This window comes from Pezoporus wallicus, unplaced genomic scaffold (assembly GCF_028554395.1).
Source record: "Pezoporus wallicus isolate ANWC-B61680 ecotype Strahan unplaced genomic scaffold, APGP_CSIRO_Pwel_v1 contig_2908, whole genome shotgun sequence".
NCBI classification, from domain to species: Eukaryota; Metazoa; Chordata; class Aves; order Psittaciformes; family Psittacidae; genus Pezoporus; species Pezoporus wallicus.
The window spans coordinates 8,330,052-8,343,520 of record NW_026642179.1 but is presented as its reverse complement, the minus strand read 5'-3'; the positions used below and the strand labels follow the sequence as shown (position 1 = coordinate 8,343,520).

Here is a 13,469-nt window from a genome sequence, read left to right as displayed (position 1 = left end):
GCTGCTTGGATCTTCAGTACTGGCTTGGGACAAAGCAGTTGCATAATCATGAACCTGCAGATGCTGAGGCTGCCCACCCCTCCCAGAGGAAACAACAGACTCATTGCCCCCTTCTTCCCCCCCTTTTGGATTTGGAGATGATCACATAACTAATCATGTGATGGAGGTGACAATCTCTGGTGAATACAGAGCTGCTTATGTCCCACTGTTTCAATAAAGCAATGGCAACTGCTATACATACACAGAGCACATAGGCAGCTCTGCAGCTTGCCCTACTTCATCCAAATGAACCATCTAAATTGCTTGCATTTTCAGTGTATGTGGTGAGTTTTACCTGCTTCCTCAGTGCCTTTAATGTCTGAGGAATATTTTCCCGGATCTTTGCTTAGATTTTTCAGTCCCTAAAGGACTTTCACACAACCATTTTGATCCTAACGAGAGTTTCTACATAATTTTGAATAGCAATTCTGCTAATAACATTATTTTCTCTGCAGTCTCCCAGCTATAGCTCTGGCAATCACAGTCTGTCTTTTGCTCAAGGTTGGACAAAAATTTGGATATTCAGTTGGTTGTTTTTCTAAGTCATATCATTTCCCACCAAATCTAATTCTAAGCTGCACTTACTGCACTTGCACACAGGTATCTGTGAGTGGGTCTGGGTCCCCCAGATGCCTGCCAGCTGTGCATGTAACTGCAAACAGTAATTCCTATGAGGAATTGGCTTGACTGAGTGTAAAAGGCCAATTTCAGCAAGCACTCTTTTCTGTAAATTAAAGCCAAAATCTCTTTATTTACAAAAGCATGCCACTATCACATTTCACTGGCACAGAAGTCATTGTTTCTCAGCTTTGAGCATAGCTTTGCAGCACCACTAGCAGCATCTTTAGAGAAATAAGTGCATAACTTACCTCTTGTGCTGTGAACCACTGTAACAGAGTCCCCTAATGAACTCCTTCAGTTTCTCAGACTGTATTAATATTGACATTGCACATCCATTAAACATCACTGCACAGCAGTGCTCCAGGTGGTTGCTGCAAGCAGCTAGATTAGGGGCAAATGTCTCTGTGTTACCGACCTTCCCAATGAATGTATATATTTTCCTTGTCCATGTGGACAGGCCCTCCTCTGTCATCTCACCCACAATCTACTCATTTGACTTTTTCAGTTAATGTCATTTATTCGTACATTATTTGCATTGCCTAGAACTTTCCATATTATTTGCCTAGCTTTGTCCTAGCAGGTCTGGCACTAGAAGATACTGTGTTTTGTTCCTACAAAGAGGAACGTGACAGTACCTGTTGTAACATCCTCCGTCCAACGATCCTACTAACATCCCCTGCTTTGCATCTAATTTAAGGGTAATTTTCCTAAAGACAGTAATTGCAGAGAGGAGGTAGTAGCACGAGGCTAAAGGAGAGAGACTTTTCCAGGTCTGCTTTGTATTCAATTGAGATCTTTCCTGGGTCAGTTTCATAAATTATGACTTTTCCAATATATTTCCCAGTTTTGTTCACATACTTCTTAGTGCTTATTAAGCTTGTCACTGTCCATTCTGGTTTCTGTATTTACTTCCTGCTATGTCTGACTCTCCTAAGCATCTTCTAAAACTACTTCTAGCAACAGATTTGCTTCTGTGAAACAGTTAAAAAATAAATGTCCTATTTACTTCCACTTACACAATTTCATCTTTGGCTGCTATGTTGTACATTTTTGCTATACAATTTTCACCTAAGCAAGCTGCACTGTCCTTGTTTTCCTTACCTATTCTATATATTCCTTCTGTCAGTATTCATATGTTTTTGTAAAACAATGTAATCCTTAGTACTCCTTGCATCTTTCATCATATAATAGACATTGTCCCAACTTATGTTACCTGCTCCATTGTACATAAACTGCTTTACATGTTTGACATCTTAAATATCCTTTCTTCTATGACTTGAGTTTCTCCATGTATATGTAATGTCGGCCCTGTTCATCCTCTGCAAGATTCAGTCTGAACCAAGTGGTTTCTGTCTCTTGACAAAGGATATGTTCTCTGTTAATTCTTAATTGTAAATCTCCTCTTAGAGGTTTAACTGCTTCATTCTTGCATTTATGGTATTTCCTTAATTTACTTTACTCCAGGTACCTTATGGTATTCACTACTGAAATTACTCTTCCCATCTGTTCTTTGCAAAGGAAAGCAAGAAAACAAAGCAAGCGAAGATGTCACATAAATGGAGTTAATAACGCCTGTGCATTTTGAGAGCATGGATAGCAGGTTTGTAACTGTGGCTCAAACTGCTTTCATTTAATGTAAAATACAAGACTGTTCTAATCTAGCCTTGTTAAGTCCCAGAGTCTTACACTGCCCCCAGTATCATCTTATCATAGATCCTTACAGCAGCATATTGAGTGAAAAGAATGCCTAACCAGTGCAAAAAGCAAAGCCAACCTTTGAACTGACACCAGATCACAATGTGATATGAATTCAAAGAAAATACACTCTATGCAGTAAAAGAAACTACAAGGAGTTCAAAAGCAATGTCTGTGTTATAATTAGAATGTCAGTTAGTAACACAAGAATAACAACAATAATGTAACAATTTTTAAAACCATATCACTTGGGAAATTTCTGGAAGATAAATGCAATGTGAAGCTGTACAAAACCCAAACTAGCTAAAGAGCTCATTGGAATACATTTGCTGAAAATGCTTATACAGAGTTTATAAGGAAACATGTTTGGAAGAACTCTCTAATGTCTTGCAAAACCTAAGGAAGCAGTATGTATGACAGGATCTCCAGCAACCTTTCCCTAAAGGGAGGAGTAAAAAGGTAACCTTTGAAATAACTGAAAGCTGGGAGACAATGAAAAAGCTGAACATCAGATTTTATTCTAATTTAAAAGAAAAAAAAACAACAAAGTATATTTATGCATTCATCAGCACATGAAAACATCAAGGCCTTTACTTCACAGACCAATGAAATGGCCAGTAACAATTCATGAGCAATTGTCAGTATTAGATGTGGGATATATCATTTGGCAGGGATTGAAGTAGACCAATTGATAGTAACTCAGCAGGATTATATTCTTCCTAAGTGGCCATATTTTGTGCTCCAAAATCCATGATAAATTAATCTTTTAGCTTCTACAGAGGCAAAGATATTTCGCTGGTGAAGAGGCATGGGAATGGTTCATCATAACAGTGATGAATCTTTTCAGCCTGCCTTTGCCTGCAACTGATTCTGTTGCTCTCTCAACTCCACCTAAGTAGAAGGATAAACCAACTTGCCATCACAGAGCACTGCCACTGACTTTGGAAGAAGTGAAACTTTGAGCAAACATACTAATGTGCTGGGTATGCAATCTAAGATGTCAGCCAGATGTGTTCAGTGGGCCGTGGTGATGCACACAATTGAGTCAAAACAAAATGAAAATAGAAGCATTTAATAGGAAACCAACTGGGACTCTCTCCTTCAAACTGTGGCTGCTGCTCTTTGATTACAACTGCCCAAGGCCCCACTCCATCTGGTCCACGGATTAGGCTGTCACTGCCTCAGTGAAAAATGAATCATTGTTACAGATGTAACTGTAGTTTTCAGAAGCTCTTCTGAATATAGGATCATCTGGCTATAGAATGTAACCAGGACGGCATATAGCAGCAGCTGGATTTTCAGGTAGGTGATATCTTAACGTAAACACAGGTAAGTAGTATGCAACATTACATTCCAGGACAGACAGAAATCAAGAAAAGCCTTAAAACTTACAGTGTCTCATCCCGATGTACAACAGGGATAAATGGAGAGAATATGACATTTATTCTGGCTATTGAACAATGAGCATTAATGTCTGCTAGAATCAAAATGCTGGACTGGAGATTCTCATGGCTTAAATCACTCAGATTCTGTCTGCAGAAGTGGAAATACCTGCTTGCAGGTGTAAGCCCAGAAGAGGTTATGTATTACCAGCAAGCTGGTTGATGGCTACATCTCTTCCAAATAGATGCTGCTTATCGTGGCACACACACACCATGAGAATGTCTGCGCTATGCATTTGGTCTCTCTCTTTCTCTCTCCCTCTCTGTATTGTACTATTTGCTATGCAAAGTCCCTTAATATGTAGCAGCGCCATAGTAACAACATGAGCTCAGAGATGAGTGGCCTTAGCTTGCATCAGCAGGACTTTCTTAAGGGTCATTTTGTCTGTTGCCCTGCTATATTTAAAACTTAGGGTCCAGGGCTGCTCACCCTAACCACAGAATCACAGAATGGTTTGGGTTGGAAAGGACCTTAAAGATCATCCAGTTCCAATCCCCCTGCAACAGGCAACGACACCTTCCACTAGACACTTCCACAATGGCACCTGCATTTACTGAATCCAAATAGGTTGGGAGTGAGTGCAGAGCCTTTTGAAACCTGTCTGTGCTAAAGGAACAAGTTCCTGACAAGATTGCCACAGAGCAATTTAATGGGTTTCTGCAGCTGTTCAAAAGCTGTGAATATTTCTATTCATTCCCTTGGAAAAAAAGGTTAATAAACTTTGAGAATCAGGGAATATTTCTATGTAATAGCTCAGTCATGGGAAGAGGGGGCAGGGTGTAAAGGTGGTGGTTTTTTGCTGCAGAAATATGCTAGGCACAGTCCTGAATTTCCTTCTAGGGATGGTGAAGTGCATGTTGTGTTCTGCGTACAGAAGAGCCAAAGAAGAGCAAGGAAGGGAAGAAAGGGGAGAGATTATTCTTGTGCAGAGTTTCTCTGAGCTACCCAACAAAAAAACCTGCCAGTGGGATTCAGATCTTTCTCCAACACAGTGAAGCAAGCACTCATTTCTGACATGACTACCCCGGGGACTCACACCTCTAGACAGAGCTGGAAATGAGGGCTAGAGAATCCATCATGAACTTTCTCTGCTCTCACAGGTAGGAACTTTCTTTGATTAGCTTTAGTGGCTGCAGTGCTCTCTTACACAGGATGGTGGCCAGGGGTGGAACAGAGAAAGAGCTCTGTCTGCAGCCAGCCTGTGCCCATGGCTTGTGGGGAGAGAAGAGCTGGAGGGTGATGATCCTGTAAGGCTGGGGCTTCAATCCCACAGCCTGATCTGGAGAGACAGGCCTGCTGCCATCCACCAAGGAAAAGGGCTCTTCCCCACCTTAAATCATGCTTGGTGTTCAGGTGCTGTAGAATTAAAGTAAAGCAAATTATAACCTCCCTCGCTGTGCCAGACACAAGAGATTTACAGCCTGGGTTTTTCTCATCAGCTGCACAAAAGCTATGCACTGATATTAATCATGTGTAGAAAGCGGGGAGGCAGACTACAATCAGTAACAACCCTGCCTCACTCTAGCAGGAACACAGGCTTACATTGGTGTGACAAACACACAGCTTCTACACAGCAATAAATCTGGTCTCTTTGCAATAAAAGCAGCTATCTGCATTTTACTTGCACAGAAGCACTTGAAGACATACGACCACCTTGATGGCAAGAGGTATGAATGACAGCACTGCTATTTTATACCCTCAGCCTATCCTTAGCTGAGTCACGAATGCCAGAATAACCAGCAGGCAGAGGGGTCTCAATTCTTCATCACGATAAGGATGACAGAACGACTACACTGTCTGTTTCTTTTGTGCATGCATAGGCATATATCCTTTACGCTACCATCACGAAAAACTCTTCTCTGCCCTTGTACAGTGCTGATACAGGACTTAGTGGAGATGCACATGGGGTCATCCACTTCAGCCATATGAGGCTTACCTATGGCCTACCACATGGCTACAATTAGCTTTCAGACCATGAATTTGAATAAAGCCCCACTGGTACTAAGTGGTGACTGTGAGCAGGACTTCTGTTCCTGATTCTGAAGCTCCCACGCAAAACTACATATCAAATGATGAAACCAGTAACTTCAGTAAAATGAATATATATGGTCAATCTCATTGCCAGAGAAACAGTAACAACAGAAAAACAGCAGTCCAGATGAGGTAGCTAAGATGAGGACCTGAGGACAGATTGTGCTGGACAGAAGACTAAATCATTCTCTGGCCTTGTCAGTTGTAGGTTATTGCCAAGCAATGGACAAAAATATCTATATTATTTCACCCATATTCTCTGGCTTAGAAGAGCAATTAGACAGTTGAGCATGTGGCTTTCCTAAAGTTACAAACAAGTATGTCCCTGAAGCACAGTCATGTATCTGAGGCCACCAGGCCTGGCACTGGTGGTAGAGGCACAATGACATTTTTACTCTTCAAAAATGGGTTAGACCTGAGCAACAGGGATTAGGTACTCACCCGTCTTCACACACAATTTGTGTGATAATTTTAGGTGACACATCACCAGTCAAGTATTAGAATTGCAGAAAAGCTTTTTGAACGACTATATTTTTTTCCCCTACAAACCATCTAGTAATCAGAATAAAACAAAACACGTATTCCAGCCTCCTCTGAGCAGTTTTCTGAAAAAGGTAGCAGTCATTTTAATTGGCCTATAATACATAATACACTATATAATCTAGAGGATGTTCAAGATCAACACTTTATGCTCTCATTTTCCAGTACACATACTCTAATACCTCCTTCTATTGATATGACATGCAGAAAACTAGGACAGCTAAAAGAGAAGTACCTGGTGTGCACAGCAGCATGGCAGGTGTGATCTACCTTGAGGGTGATCAGACAGCCACAACCAAGAACGAGGACATACATGTCTGCCAAGGGGGATTTCAGAATGAATGCTGCGTCCTAAGTAAAGCCAAGTAATGAGACAAGCGCACAATCTGTTATTGTTGTCTGCAGTGTTTCTGCCTTCTAAGAGCAGTTCTCTTAAAAATGCCCCATCTCAAAATCACCAGCCCAAATTCTCAGACATCACACAGTACCTGAATGGTAGAGGTGGTGCAGGACCTCTGGAGCTCATCTAGTCCAGCCACCCTGCTCAGAGCAGGGTCAAGTCCCTCTGCTAGGGATATTGAAAGACATACATCATTGTGAGCTAGAAATTCTCATTTACACTAACCCTGATGTGCTTTCACACGTAGGAACCCAAGAACATTTCCATTCAGACATCTTAGTGATATTCAGTTCTTTCATACATTCAAACATTTTTCTGACTGCTCCAAACATGTACTAGCATATTAAAGAGGATTTATTTTAAAAATTCAAGCTTGTTTTGGAAGCATCATTAATAAACACAACTGTACTCAGTAGAGTTGATTGTGAAACAGGAAGTTATATATGCTTGTAAATTATTTATGGCACCTCATGAGAATTATGAATTTGAAAAGTATTTATTGGCACATAATATTTTTCTAAGCTAAGGAAAAGATGGGAGTACTAGTATCTGTTGCCACCGTTGCTGTCAGCAGTTGACCACACTACCTGAATCCTCACAAAAACTAGGACACCACCAAAAAAATAGTAGGACATTTAATCACTCCACATTGCCTGGAACATTCAGCAGTGCATCAAGCACTCGTACTCAGCACACTGAGATACCCTGGGCAGATGAACCTGGAATATTTATGTGGGAAGCAATGGCTACTGGACGGGGTGTGCCTGAAATATTCATCAGGAGCTGATCATTTAATGTTTTTCTTAGAAAAACAAATCCCAAATCTTCTACTCTACAAAATGAAGGGAAAAGAAAACCGAAAACGTCATAGGGAAACTAATCCATAGGGTTTAATCTGCTTTCCTTATCACTAACAGCAGAGTGTCTTCTGGACAATCTTCTGCATCAACTCGATTTTTGCAGAACAGACTTTTGCATACCCATAGTCCCTCATCTGGCCCCAAGCGGCCCCCTTATGTTGCCACTCACATACCATCCGGACAGCATTAAGTAGAAGGATTTGGGCAAGCTCTTCACAGAAAATCCATGTTATTGACTCACATTTTTGTAAATGTTGAAAACTGCATTTGGCAAGAGAGAAAAAACATTCTGGAGAAAAAACCTTCTGTCCAGTGCTATGTTCATTACCCTGACCTGCTGGTCCCTGACAGACTGGCTCCTTGTTGTCCTAAACCCTCAAGTCCAGTGCCCTGTCAAGAGAAGGGCTGTTGTCTACAAAAGCAGTGTTGCTTCCTCACCCCACTTATTTAGCCAGTGGTTCATTCTGAATGGCCTGAAATGTCTTCCTTCTTCATAGGACAGGGTCTCTGGCTATCAGCCACACATGCCTCCACTCAGCACTGCTGTGAAATCCCAGGCTGCTCACCATCTTTCAGGTGTTAATGCTAGAAGAGGCCGCCACCACTAGGTTGTGACTCATAGAATGGTTTGGGATGGAAGGACTATAAAGCTCATCCAGTTCCATCCCCCTGCCATAGACAGGGACATCTTCCACTAGACCAGGTTGCTCCAAACCTCATCCAACCTGGCTCTGAACACTGCATCCAGCATTCCTGGAGCTGGTCTTGCCAGTTGGCTGTGTTTTCACTTTTCTCTGGCAGGATGTTCATGCTGTTCATAGATGCATGGCATCCTTGCGAGCACAGCCTGTTTTCCATGCATGGTTGGAGACATTTCCCCTAGTGCCTCTGGTCATCCCATTCATGGGGCTTAAAAAGCAAACCCCAGGTACTCCCTAGTCAACATTGCTTTAGCTGAATCTTCTGAAATATTTCCTAGGGAGTTTTTTTTGGGGGGGAAACCATGGATATTTCTCATCAGCGTGGAAAAAAACCACCTATTCAATTTTGCCTTCAGCTACACAGAAAGTCTCCTGCGCCCCTTGCTCGGGCCTGCTGACAATCACCGCTGGATGCAGGTCACTTCATGTGCTGGAGGACAGCCACACAGGGAGGCTCGCTGAGGGCTGGCACATAGGTGAGCGTGACAACACTTGTCCTTGGGATCTGTGTGTCGCTTCTTTTTTAAACCGAGGGAGGGAGGGTGCCGGGGCGGCATCTGGGGGCACTGACGGCCCAAGATGAGATCTCAGCCCTGCACTCCATGGTGGGTTGGGGGGGAGGGGGCAGGTTAGGCAAAGACCCCCCGGTGCCGGGATCCGGAAGGCCGCAGGGCCGCGACGGCGTCTCTGTGCGGAACGCCGGAGCCGGGCCAGCCGTTTCCAGCCGAGCCGCGGCGGGCTGGGGAGCGGCACGGCGGTTCCCGCCGGCCTTTGCTGAGGGGCGGCCGGTGTGCCCCGGCGCCGGGCGGCATGGCCGCAGCGATGAAGGTGTTCGCGACGCTGAGGACTCACTGGAAGAAAACCACGTTCGGGGTCTGCTTGCTGAGCTGGGGCGGGAACTGGCTCTATGGGAAGCACTGGTAATTGCTGCTCGGAGCTGGGCCGGGGCGGAGCGCGCTGGGGGGCGGGAGAGCGGAGCCACCGCCCCGGCTGTGTGCCCGTGGGCTGCCTCAAGCGGCCGGACCAGCTGCCGCGTTCTGCTCGGGTGCCCAGGGTGCTGATCCGCTGACTAAGACGGGGTCCTCTCGCTCCCATGTTCTAGAGACCTGCTCTCGGAGGGTCCGGCAGCTTGAGGGGATGGCTCTCCCTCCCACTCAGCAGCCATGACCTGGGGAAGGCTTGGTGCCTGTTTGTGGTTTCCCGCCTTGGCCGTGTTGTAAGTTTGAGGTGGTAGTTTTAAACAGAGATGTTGTCATGGTGGCTTGAGTAGTTTTGGGGCCTATTGGAGAGGCAAAAGATGTCTCTTTTCTCACTTAAAAAGCAAATGTCATCAGCCAGGTGTGTGTCATTACCTTGAACCAATATAAGGATGAATAAAACCAGAGGCCCTACACCTGCAAATGGTGTCAATGGTACCAGCTGATGCAAATCATGGAATCACAGAATGGTTTGGGTTGGAAGGGACCTTAAAGATCATTTAGTTCCAACCACCCTGCCGTAGGCAGGGACATTTTCCAGTAGATCAGGTTGCTCAAAGCTTGTCCAATCTGGCCTTGAACACTGACAGGGATGGGCAGGGAAGATGTGCAGAGGGTGGCCACCACAGTATGGTGGTCTTGAGCCTGTTTTCCCTCTTCTGTTTTTCTCTTCATGGTGCCATACACCTCGTGAACGATGCTAGATTTGTGTTGCATCAGCACTTGTGCCTTGAGGCCTGGTCCTAGCAGCAGCCGCTGTGCACTGTGCCTCCATGATGAGCCTGCTTTGCCGTTATCACCCACTTAGAAGGAGCCCGTCAGCTGCTGCATAGGTTATACCTAGAAGGGTGTAATTTCCATTGTCTGTGGACAGCATGTTCCTTATAGTGAGCAAAATCCTCTTGCAATTTTTGAATAGCCAGGCTTATTTTAATCCCTGTCCTTTATGGTTAATACAGTTCACTAGAATGCAAGTATAGCCAAATTACTTTTAAAACCTTCTGGATATTTTTGGTGTTGTTTATTCTGTCATTGTCTTAATATCTGTTTAATTATTATGTCATGATTTTAGCAGTGTTCTTTTCTGCTTATATGAAAATGCTGTGGAAGCCTTGGTGGAAAACTTAGGAAAATAAGCCAGTTTATGTTGTTTGCTATACTTTCCTTCTTTGCTTCCTTTTGGCTGGAGACTTTTGCATTAGATCAGTCTTTGTTTTGAATGGTACATCTGCTTTAGTTGCTTACTTTGTACCAGAGGCAGTAAGGCTTAGTTGGCTGCAGGGCAAACAGCAAAAAACCCTCTCCCTCATTACCTTTTTCCTTGTAATTGCTGATTGTAGGGCAGGCTATGGTAGGATGGAGAACAACTATGTGAAAGCAGTGGTAACAAGGTCATGGTTTCAGGTGTATATTTGCATGGACAGAGAAGAAGTACATAGTATACTGCTATGTTGGAAGCGTTGCAAGCACAGAACAAGTTGAGGAGTTTTGATGCCTTTGTGTAATGTCAGTGGACCCTTGAGCTTGCATTCCACTTGACTGAAGTAAATAAAGAGGAAAATATGAAAGGCAAACAAACGGGAAGCTTTTGGTATTTAAATTTCAGTGCTTGGGAGTTATTTGCACCAAGTTGTGGGCTTGGTGCCTAGCCCATACAATGTAGTGGGTGAAAAAAAAATTGTTTACACATCCCATTCTTCAATCTGCCCTCATATTTGAAAGGGAAAAAACAAAAATTGGAAATGCAAGGTAGGAAATCCTGTGATGACAAACAGGTCGGTGTGATTTTGATGTAGACTGAAGCACAGGTGTAAAGTACTGCTTTCAGATGTTTAAATACTGTTTGGAAAAAGTGATAAGCATTTAGCTGCAGGATTGTTTTAGCTAGGGAATAGAAAAAATGAGCAGTGACACAAGAACCTGATGGCAAGAGTGTAAAAATTCAGAGGTAGTCTCAGCAGCCCTACCGTGTGTGGTACACTGTGCACAGTGAAGACCTTACCTTGTGGCTGCTGGGCAGTGGGGAATAGGTCAGGATCCTTCTTTACAGCTTGTTGTGCCTCCAGATGTGGTAATGGCTTTTGGTTTGGGTTGGTTTTTTTTTGTTTGTTTTGTACATTCTCTCTTCCCAGTTTCTGTACCATTTGTGTGGGGAGCATGAGGTGCCTTTTGCCCCATGCACAAACTGCTGCAGGCAACACTTGAAGAGGTTAATGAGGGCTATTTTGGCCCCGAGGCTTGCTGTTATTGACATCAGAGGCCAAATTACTATGCATGAGTGTCGTGGTTTAAACCCAGCCAGCCAGCTCATTCACTCACTCCCCCCCCTTTCCTCCCTCTTTCTTCCCCCTACTCCTGGAGGGATGGAGAGGAGAATCAAAAGGAATGCAACTCCCACGGGTTGAGATAAGAACAGTTTAGTAACTAAGGTATAACACAAATCATTACTGCTACCACCAATAATAATAATGATAAAGGAAATAACAAGGGAAGAGAATACAACACCTCACCACCAGCTGACCGATAACTCGCACCCCCAGCCTGACCAAGCAGCAACACACCTCATCCAACCCTGCAGTTCTAGCCCTTCTGGGTAACACTCAGTTACATCCTGGGCATATGTGCTGTGGTATGGAATACTTCTTTGGTCAGTTTGGGTCAAGTGTCCTGTCTCTGCTTCCTCCAGGCTTCCCCTCCTCCCTGGCAGAGCATGAGGCTCACAAAGTCCTTGGTCAGACTAAAACATCAGCATTATCAACTCTGTTCCCAGGCCGAAAGTCAAAACACAACGCTGCACCAGCCACCAAGGAGAAAAATGACTGCTACTGCTGAACCCAGGACAATGAGGCATACTTCCCTGGACTTGTATTTGCCCCTTTTAGAACAGATTAAAGGTTTAGTGAAGTCTTGTGCTTTGGTTTCTGGCATCACTGGAGTGTCTGATGAAGGGGCTTGCTTTTAGCACATTATCAGTTTAGATTAGCTTCTGACTTCTTGGAATTAGCTGTCTGAGACGTTGATCATTTGTTGGCAGCTGAGGAAAATTTTGTTTCTCATCCTGCATTCCTCTTCTTCCCTTTTCCATCCTCATGGGTTTTCTAAGATATTTCTCTTGCAAGGAAATAATAATTTGCCTTTTTGACTTCTCAAGGTTCATTCCCCTTTTTCGATGCAGAGCCTATGATGCCTGCATTAAGTGGAGCTATTGTAAATAACGTGTCCTGCAAATAAATGGCAACTCTTCTACAGTCTTTGTGCCCATCAGAACAGAAATGCTCTGTGAGACTTTATATGATGCTGTGTGGACAAATAAGGACAAAAATAATGTTACTTTTCCCAGACTTGTTTCCCATGAGTCTTCCCTGCCCGGAAATGGATCTGTGTGTCTCCCTCCTGCAGCCTGTGCTCTGGGGTTTCATGTGGACAGCCTTGTGCTCCACAGGCTGTAGAGGAAAGAAGGGCACTGGTGTGTAATGGTTCATCAACAGGTTAGTCTAAAGGTTGTGGATGACGATAACTTTAAAAGCTGAGGAGCTTCTTAGTCCAGTCTTGTACAATACTTTCCTCATGCAGCATTTAGTTTCTGGGTCAGTGTGTTGGCCTTTCATCTTTGGAGGTGTCTGTTCAGATACTGACTGATTTAAAAATAAGAGGGTTTTGGATGAATGGGAAGAGTAAAAAGGGAACCTTGTACTGATTCCCCCTCCCCTATTTGTGGTACAGTTCTTAGAAATATGTAATAGGCCAGAAGGTGCCTCCTCAAAAGAGACATTGATTGGGAGGTGGCAAGTAAAATACTTGGCTTTATGTCTGGTTGAACTACTGTTAGCTAAAATCCTATTGCTGTCCTTACAAAACCTTAGTGAGTCTTAAAATTCCTTTATTCCTCATAAACAGATATGTTTTAAAAACACATTGTCTTGCATTTAGGATAGCAAATACTCTTGTAGCATTAGAGAACTAAGAAGATAACTCTGTCACATGTAAGATTGTCTCCTTTTAATTTCTCTGGGTTGCATGAATTTTTGTATTATCGTGATTTCAGCTTATAGTGTATCCTACTACAGGTACGAGGTACACTGAATTTAATGTACTAGATCAAAGCTTAGAGGGTATGCAGATTGTCAGATACATGCTCATTCACATAATGTACTTCTGTTTA

At 43.5% G+C, this 13,469-nt stretch overlaps 2 protein-coding genes across 3 annotated transcripts in view; both read left to right on the top strand.

Moving 5' to 3' along the window:
* Positions 1-5,770, top strand: part of TMEM178B (transmembrane protein 178B) — a 244,834-nt gene extending 239,064 nt beyond the window's left edge. Inside the window, exons 4-5 of one of the 2 annotated variants that reach the window (XM_057427850.1) lie at positions 2,125-2,260; positions 4,639-5,770. In XM_057427850.1, the coding sequence (XP_057283833.1) occupies positions 2,125-2,216 (92 nt within the window). In that variant the 3' untranslated portion in view covers positions 2,217-2,260; positions 4,639-5,770. Of the gene's footprint in view, positions 1-2,124; positions 2,771-4,638 lie in introns of those variants that run through there. The other variant, XM_057427852.1, reaches the window with a different exon arrangement.
* A 3,304-nt stretch (positions 5,771-9,074) lies between these two features.
* The window catches only part of AGK (acylglycerol kinase), a 35,116-nt gene continuing 30,721 nt past the window's right edge, over positions 9,075-13,469 (top strand). Inside the window, exon 1 of the mRNA XM_057427846.1 lies at positions 9,075-9,250. Coding sequence (XP_057283829.1) covers positions 9,141-9,250 — 110 coding nt within the window. The 5' untranslated portion in view covers positions 9,075-9,140. The remainder of the gene's footprint in view (positions 9,251-13,469) is intronic.